At 47.1% G+C, this 9281-nt stretch overlaps 2 protein-coding genes across 2 annotated transcripts; one reads left to right on the top strand and one right to left on the bottom strand.

Moving 5' to 3' along the window:
• Positions 1-33: 33 nt before the first annotated feature.
• On the bottom strand, positions 34-5498 carry CONPUDRAFT_68845 (uncharacterized protein; the record flags this gene model as incomplete). Its single annotated transcript, XM_007764480.1, has 15 exons — positions 34-341; positions 864-1108; positions 1154-1180; positions 1672-1701; positions 2003-2025; positions 2244-2732; positions 2894-3182; positions 3316-3443; positions 3525-3750; positions 3875-4203; positions 4254-4325; positions 4487-4715; positions 4974-5026; positions 5179-5294; positions 5345-5498. 15 exons carry the CDS (start codon positions 5496-5498, stop codon positions 34-36), a joined length of 2718 nt encoding a protein of 905 aa, XP_007762670.1.
• Positions 5499-8362: 2864 nt separating this feature from the next.
• On the top strand, positions 8363-9004 carry CONPUDRAFT_46316 (uncharacterized protein; the record flags this gene model as incomplete). Its single annotated transcript, XM_007764394.1, has 1 exon — positions 8363-9004. One exon carries the CDS (start codon positions 8363-8365, stop codon positions 9002-9004), a length of 642 nt encoding a protein of 213 aa, XP_007762584.1.
• Positions 9005-9281: the final 277 nt, after the last annotated feature.

Here is a 9281-nt window from a genome sequence, read left to right on the forward strand (position 1 = left end):
CAGTCATACAGCTAGTGAGCAAGTAAGGGTCATCTAGTCATCCGGCTTTATGTCTTCACCAGAGATGAGATTGTATAGATACGCAGCCTCTTGCTTGGCAAAATGACAATCACAAATATACTGGTAGAAATCCTCTGGCCCAAACAAATCCTGAAATGCAGGTACAATTAACCACCATGCAGCTGTCTGATATCCATGGTCATTGAGGTACCGCTCCGCTGCTGGGGGCAGCATACTGGGAGGTGGGCCATCATCATCAGGTGTAGCTTCCTCTGGAGTACTGATACTCCTCACAATTCCCCCCAGCATATGTTCATGCTTGTATATCCTGGCCAGAGCAGCTGGAGGTGCAGCAACAGGGGTGGCAGCAGTGGCAGGTGCCCAGGCATTGGACAAAGAGCAAGATGAAGAGGTGTTTTGTCATTGTGCAGCAGGGGCAGAGGACACTGTAATAGACCTTGCACAGTGAAAGGCCACATGGACGTTGGGTACAGTGAACATAGATGTGGTGCTGACAGAGCCGATGGATCTAGTAGAGGAAGACAAGCAAGGGGTACAAGAGCAGTGGAACAAGGTGGGGGGAGCCAGAATGGTGACCAGGCCACCAGAGAGGACGTGCTGAGAGGAGACCAAATGAGAGGGCAATGGCTGACAAGGAGGAACTTGGGCGGGGAACAAAATATCAGGGTCCTGTCCCACAAGCTCAGCGACAACTTGCCATGTGGAAAATGAGTGAGGGGCGGGTGGGCAAGGGGAAGTGGGATTTGATACAACAAGACAGTTGATGAACATGTTGGTCAGCAGCTCTGGGGCCAGCAAAAAAAAGGTGAGAGGGATGCAGAGGCATCTAGACTGTGACTCACCAATAGATTTTCTTGAATCAACTACTGCCTGTCCTTGTGCATGATGGCCAATGTCATTTGCTGGATATGGGGGTGCTGAACCGTGGAGACCTTGAGAATTCTGTCTGGAGGAGAGCTTGTACATGAGCTCACTGATGAACTTGATCCTGCCCTTGGTGATCATAAAGACCAAGGCATCCTTCAAGGTTTCAACATGCCTGAAATGCTGAATCATCCTCCCAGTTACTTCAGGAATGGTAACCTCCCTAGAATAGTTTGTAAGCATGTAAAGAAGACATTGTAAGACCCACCAAGTTGTATAGATCCCTACATAGTGACTATAAACAACAGGATAGAACTTGTCATGGTTATGGATAAAGCTTTTTTTATCTTGAAGAACATGAATAAGGGATGTGGCTGTTTCAATGGGTTCATTGCTAATTGTGACAGTACTGGTGAGAGAGGCAAGAAGGCAGAGTGGTATGTTGCTTAAGCTAGGGTAGTGGTATATAGCAATTGGGAATGGCAATGAGGAGTGACTGGCTGCAATGAAGGGGCTGGGACTATCAGTATGTGCAGCATCTGGTATGCGGCATCCAACAACTCACCAATGATGCTGAGACCCTGAATTGCTGCTGCCAATAACAAAACATTGGAGGATCTAGTTGCTCTTGTACATGAGCAGGCAAAGAGCACGAGTGCAAGAGAGAGTGGAGAGGGGATGAAAGGTAATGAAGGGGATGAGTGTTGATGTTATCAGTTCCTGACGCTGAACACATGGCCTGCACATGTGATGTATGAGTACTGTGCGTGTTGCTGCACTACGTACATGCAAGCAACATCAACATGCTCACACCATCTGTGCAGTATTACATATATATTTTAACTTATGATTCAGGCGTGATTCTCATTCATTGAGAAGTGCACTTTTACTCATACATGTACCCCACCACCAATACTTGGATTGGTCTGTCCCGTGCGGTAGGTCATGCATGGTCCAACAATATTAACATTAACCTCCTGATTAAAATACATCAAACCACTAACTTCAGTACTTCATATGCAGAATCAATCTCCTCTGATCAGCTACATGGTCTCTGAGGAAAAATCACATAAATATCTATTGCATTCTTCAAAGTTTTAGATCTGTGACTAAGTACATAACCACTTCCTCGAGCATGGTCTGGGCAATTTATGTTGAGTACAATCATTCACGCTGGTTCAAGATTGGAAACAGATGCATTTTTCATAAACAATATGCCTATAGTATACATATTACTCTGGAACTTCTAAGTCCGTGATATAATCTACTAATGACCTGATTGCCTCTAGCCTATGCTCATCTGACTTGTGAGTCTCTTCTTGATCTGCTGACAAAACCACATGGGTTTATGAGCTTACACCTGCCAAGGACAAAGGGAAGGGTGATTCTGACTCTGATCCTACTTGGATGCCAATGTCCGACCAACTTGAGAAGCTGTCAAGTGTGTTGGTGTTGATAATTTGGTCCATGATTAATGAGTTGATCTGGTGGCGGCAGTCAACAAACTGCTCCACTGCACTGTGCAGCGGAGCCCTCTTGGTCTTTGAGAGAAGTTGTAGGAGTTCTTTCTCCTTGTTAGCAATTGAGATTGAAAGCTGACAAACCTTGATGTTAAGACGGGCAATTTCCTCCTTCACACGATCGAGCCACAGTGACTGCTTCATGAGCTTGTGGATTGCTGGCTGTGCCCAGCACTCAGAGTGGATGTCTTGATGAGTGTTGCGGAGGAGCAAAAATTCTTCTATAAATTGATAATTAGACACCTTGCCCCAGAGCGAGGGCTCCCTGATCTGTAGAGCTGTCTTGTTGTAGACTTTGATTGCATTCTTGATAGCCTTGTAACAGTTCTGCAGCAACTTAGTGATGTGCATCTGCATTTTATAACCTAGCAATCCCATGGTTAGGAGGCAGGCAAGCAGAACATTAAAGACTCAGCAGTCTGCAAGATATGAAGCTTATGAAGCTCAAGTAAGCGCAAGACTACCAGGTGCTGAAGGTTATTCAACACCTGATGATACTTTTGATTGTTGAAGTACTGTGCAACCGCAGTATACTCTGAGTCAAATAGTTGCCAGCGCCAGCCAACGCCCATCTTTGACTTGAGGGCAAGAACTTCAGCTGACATGGTTGTGTGCTGCTCAGCAGCAACCTTCTTTGCTGTTGCAAGTTGCTTGCTGTTCTTCTGCACACTGTAGTAGGATGTGGTGGGGGCAGTGGATGACAATGCTGACAGGCGGAAGGTGTATTGTTGTGGGACGGCCACAATGAATGCGGCTGACACATTCTCAGCTGCAGCCCTGAGCAAAATGAGCAGGCTAATAATTGATGCGGGTTGCCACTCACTCATAATCTCAGAGCTTTTGTAACAGCTCCACATATGCACTAGCATGGATGTCATACTCAGACTCCTCCCCACCGCTGCACAGATACTTGGTCTGCCTTGTCCGCCATGCAGTCAGCTCTTCATTGGTAACACCTAGCAAGTGCTTTGCTTGGTCAAGCGCAGTGCTTTCGTTGTTGAGGATCTGAAGGCCATAGATGTATGCACAGTAGAGGGACTGACCAAGATTCAGGTAACAATCTTTGTCTCATTGGCAAAAGTACATGTCAATGAAAAGGCGCTGTTTGTATGGAGACACGTAATGAATAAGCTGTGCGAGCTCATTTGACAGGCTGAAGATCTGCTTGAGGATGCTGAAGTCCTTAGTGTCAGCACTGCAGATACCGCTCAGGTGGTTCTTGTCTTGGCATGTGTAGTTGTGCGTGTAACCGTGAAATGCATCTATGCACACCCGGGATCTTGAGGCCGCAAATCTGGGAGCCAAAGAGCTGAAGGTGATGGTGGTGGACAACTTGCATCCAATGCTGAATGCAATCAGGAGGCAATCTCCCCACTTTGTTGACAGTAGCAAGCAGATACTTGAATCTATTGTAAAGGGAATGAATAATGGTACACAGGTGCATAACTAATGAATCACGTACAGCTCACCATTCCAGATCATATTGTTGATCCACAAGACAAGCCCATGTTGACAGGCACTTCTTGGCATCTGCAGCAGCTGCCTTCCAGCTGTCAGTACATGAGGTGATGGCATTTGATGGTGTCAGCTCCTCTGATGCAGGGCTGTCGGCAGTAGTGGTGGTGGTGCGGACTTTGTTGGCAAACCAATCCACATACTCCAGGTCCAGGAAATAGTTGCTGTGAAATGTTTTGAGGTCTCCAGCCTTGTGTCCACCAAATGCTGCCATGCGAGAAAGGGAGTTGTTGCCATTGAAGGCCAGCAGCAATTGGCGCTCGAGCTCTGGTTCATTTTTCAGCTAGAAAGAAGGTTAGCTAGAGATTGTGGAAAGAATGAATTGTTATGTACCTCATATCCATGTGGCAGGCATGCATTCTGAGCTCGCCAGTAGGCCCCATTGCAGCCCGGGACCACCACAACCTGAGCATCAATGTTTTGCAGGATCATCAGGTAAATGTTGAAGGCATCAGACAACGCTGTTAATAGTGTCTATGATACAGCCACTGTAATGAATGTATTGTGAGCTCTGCAGGCAGTGGGGGAGGCAGGAGAAAGTGTGCTTGGTACAGATCACAGATCACCTTTGCAAAAGCTTCTACACTAAAGAACAGCTTGCAAAGCCAAAGCCTCCAATAGCGCTTCAGGGTTGAAAGCGAAAAGGCGAGTGTTGATAACTGCAGAGTTGCACCAAGGTAACCGCTTAATAGAAGTGCCTCGGCGGGGATATTAATACCATGGCTGGGAATTGTTGCTAACATCTCAGTGTAGATGTTGATGGCAGAGATGATGAAGTAATTATTGCTGGTTTTCCTTGGGAGAGTTGGAAGCATTGAGAGGGGGCATATGCAAGTCAGTGGCTGATGGAAGTAGGGGTGAGGTGTTAGCAATGCTGGAAGGAGGCATGGACGGAGTGGATAGGGTATCAGAAGGGAGCATGGACAAGGTAGCCAAGGTATTGGAAGGGGATGAGGGTGGAGTGGTAGCAAAAAGGGCTGTGGACGGGGTGTTAGCAGTATCACAAGCAGGGGGAGATGAGACGTCAGCAGCGAAGGGGGTCCAGACAGATACCTCCACCGGAGGTAGGCAGCAACGAAAATTGGGAGATGCTGAGAGTACTTGTCCTGGGACAATTGAAGATGTTGGTGCCAAGTCCGGTGATCACACATTTTCATGGTGCTGCAGACATTAGTGCAGTGCATGAATGCATAGACAAAGGGTGCTCACTTATTGTACACAATCTCTTCCACCACCTCAATGAACAAGTCCCCCATACTGTCAGAGAGAGAATCCATCCATCCGCCACATCGGTGTCAGTGATATTGTGAACAAATTTATTAGAGTCGAAGTCCAGCCCAGCCTCAAGCATCTGCTGAGACTCAGCGCTAAGACCTGAAGACATGTCAGAGCTATGGTCATAAGTCATGAAAACAAATACATACCCTGTATACCAGCAGAGTAGTGTTCTTGGCACCACTGGGCCTCCAGTGCAATGGCATTCTGGTTTATGAACTGCACCCTGGCCCTGGCACCAGAGCGGCTGCCCACAATCTTGGTGATGTTCACAGATGTGGCTAGGGGATGGACAGGGGGCATCAGAAGGCAAGCTGGTGAGATGGTGGTGGTTGTAAAGGGAAAGTGGGTCTGAACAGCATGTAATCAAACTATTGATGAATTGACCACGTGTTTAGAATAGAGTCCAAGTAGGCAACAGAGAGGGGCAGATGGTTGGGGGAAAAAACACAGAGGAGGCATAGAAAACATACCAATTGAACCTACTTCCTTCAAACACAAAGGTGGGGGAATGGGCATGAATGTATCTTTATGATGAACAGAGGGTGTGATAGCTGAACAAGGATTGGGTGGTGATACAGAAGTGGTCGGGAGCGGGGCCTTTCCTTGATGAGTCCAGAGGCATGGTGAACAAGGGCAGGAGGAACAGGTCATCACATATGGAGAGAGAAAGACAGAGTGTTGACGCAAGCAACAGCAACGAGGGAGATGAGAGCAACAGTGATAAGGGAGAGGAGAACAGATATGTGATGGATCTGGGAGATAACAGAAAAACCTGGAGATGACATAGAAGGGAGCCAAGCGAGGACAAAACCAGAGGGTGGGAATAAAGTATAAGCAAAGGCAGGAGAGGCAGGAGGCAGAGGGCAGCTTGTAATGACAAAAGACTTTGCCATCATTAGAAGGCAGAGGTTGGAATTGGGGATAGCTGGTGTAGGTGCTGCAATGCTGTGAATTGGGGAGGGATTGGTCACATCAGCCCATCGTGCCTGACAATAGCTACACTTTCTTGGAAAGGATGACTCACCAAAGTGGGAAAGAACTGACAGGATACCTGAGGGGAGTGAGATGGACAGAAATAATGCTAATTAGCCTGCAGTCGGATCTTAAAACCCAGGCCCATAACAATGAGCAGATACTAAAATTAAATGAAGTCCTTCATATCTCCCAAGCAACTTGAAACCTTCTGTCCATTTCTAAACTTGATCAGACAGGGGGTAAAGCCATATATGGCAAAAAGCCAGACTTGTAGATAATGTCAGCAAAATTCTCACAACAGGCAAGTAATAAACAACTTATACCATATCAGAGGGAAACCAGTTCTTCAAGGAGAAAAACCTTATTTTGTCAAGCCAATAGCTCATACCTGGGAACATTGGCACCAAAGGTTTGGCCACATCCCACACTAAAAATACTTGTAATCAAAAACATGGTGACCAGGTTATAAATAACCCCAGGTCCAGAACAAGTCCACTGTGACATGTGCACAGAAGCAAAAATGACCAGATGTCCATTTCCCAAAACAGCCAAAAATTGATCCAAACCCTGGGGGAGCAGATTTTTACCAACCTGTAGGGTTCAGCCCAAACAAAATTCTGAGGCATCAAATACTTTATGTATATAATAGATGACTACTTGCAATACTCAGATATTAAACCTTTAAAAACAAAGGCGGAAGTGTCCAATAAGCTACAGAATCATATAACATATACTATAAAGAAATCCACTCTGACAATGGATGTGAATACATGAACAATAAATTTATGTCTTGGTGCTCCCCAAAGGGGGATAACCTTGAAGCCACATGCGCACATACAAAACAGAGTAGCCAAGTGCTATAATCAGACTATTATGAAACTTTCATGTGCAATGCTTATTGTTCATGCATGCAACAAACAAGAAAACACCATATGAAAAATGATTACATAAGCAACCAAATATAATCACACTTAGAGGAATTTGGTTCCCCAGTGTATATTCTCATAGAAGACAAAAATATATCTAAACTAAGTCCAAAGGTAGTAAAGCATACCTTTGTTGACTACCAAGACAGGCCCAAAGCAATCAAATACTATGATAAAGCACACAGATCAGTAAAATCTCTCAAAACTTTAAATTCTCAAACATATCTCTCCCAAGCCAGATATTCAGTGTAAGGGGGAGCAGCTGGAGAAAATCATGCCAAAATCCTTGAATCACAACTTGAGTTCAAACCCAGCACCTTGCAAAAATAGAACTCCAATTCCAAATTCAGACTAGGACCTACAAGGCAAAGTCAAAGACCTAGAAAGACTTGTGATTATAATAAACTGAATGAGAGGGAGGACATCCCCAAAATGGCCAAACTGGTACATGAAAATGATGATGATGAACAAATATACATGGCAGAACACATTGATAATGCACTTAGCAAAGCAATGATAGTCTCAGAAGACCCAAAATCACTCAAAGAAGCAAAACAAAGCCCTTTCTGGCCTCAGTGACTATAAACTATTGAAGCAGAATTAGATCAGATAAAAATATACAGAACTTGGATACTGACTCCCAATAAGCAAAAGCCCATAGGGATTAGATGGGTATTTACACAGCCCAATCTGCCAACCACCAGTAACCACATGTGGCCACACCATCCATCTGTCACCCACCACAAGTTCCTTGGCATAATTGTCTACCAGGAACTGCAATGGAAGGAGCAAGTAGCCCATGCCCTCAGAAAGGACACCAAGTAACATGTTGGCATGCAACTGCCTCGCAAAACCCCCCTCCTTGGTCGCCCTCTTGTGCTGGATTGCTGGGGATTGAGCCCTAGATCGCTGCACATGCCTGTTGGCTGGTTTTGGGCCTCTTTGGTGTGTTTCTGCCGCTCTCAGCGCTCTCCCTGTCAGAGTGCGCCCAGCACCTCTGCATCACTCCTATGCCCTTGGCACAGCAGCCCAGTGGCCTTGGTACGCTTTCCAGCATTCCAGGACACTTGGGTAAAAAGAGGTAAAACTTGCCTGTTGTGTGAGTTGAACCTAGAGCCTAGTGGTAGTAACTCCACGTTGCTCCTGGACGCTCCCTGCACCCCCTCCTTGCGCCTCAACGCTTCCCATCTCCTCACCATCTCCTCACCTCCTCACCTCTTCTGCTGCTGTACCCCTGGTCTTGTACACCTCTCCCTCATCCCCATGCCCGACGCCTCCGCCTCCAAGCGTATTAAGGCCCTCACCAAGGACAACTATGTGTCCTGGGCTGTGGACTTCAGTGCTCTAGCTCGCTCCAAGGGGTTCTGCAGGCTTTTGAAGGGTACTGAGACGTGTCTTCAGGATCCTGACAAGGCTGAGGACTGGGATACTCGCCAGGAGAAGGCAGGTGGCGAGCTCATGCTCTCCCTGTCTGAGGAGCAGCGCATCCATGTCAAGGGCAAGGAGGATGATCCCACTGCTATGTGGGACGCTCTCCAGGCTGTCCAGCAGAAGATCCCTGGCACTTGCTCCAACACTTTCGACGACTTCTTCGCCCTTAGGAAGCGCCCTGAGGAGTCCCTCAGCTCCCTCATTGCTAGGGTGGACACCCTCTATGCCAGGATCAAGGACCTTCGCCCTCCTGCCTACACCCTCGACTTTCTGGACCAGGAGCTGGCCTGCATGGCGCTCATTCGTGCTCTCCCTGAGGAGTACTCTCACTTTGTCTCTGCCCTCATGCTCCAGTCCACCCTGGACAAGGATGCTGTGGTGCAAGTGTTCATCCAGGAGGAGAACAACAGGACTCGACGCTCTACAGCGCCTGTGGCCTCCTCAGAGGCTGTCCTCGCCGTCTCGCTGGTGTAGGGTCTGTGGTGTTCTGTCCTAGGGTGGGAGGGAAGGAAGCGAGGGCTGTAGAGTTTAGTAGGGTGCTGCATGTACCTGACCTGCGCTCCAATCTCCTCTCTGTACTCTACCTTACTCGTCATCATGGCTTCTCTGTCACTATCACCGCTCAATCTATGTCCTTCATTCGCTCCAACACTGTGCTGTTCACTGCTACCATCAACCAGAACACCAGTGCGCTTTTGGACGGTGTAACAGAGCCATTGACCGAGTATGCGCAGCTATCCTCTACTCTGCC

Source organism: Coniophora puteana (genome assembly GCF_000271625.1).
Source record: "Coniophora puteana RWD-64-598 SS2 unplaced genomic scaffold CONPUscaffold_1, whole genome shotgun sequence".
Lineage (NCBI taxonomy): Eukaryota > Fungi > Basidiomycota > Agaricomycetes > Boletales > Coniophoraceae > Coniophora > Coniophora puteana.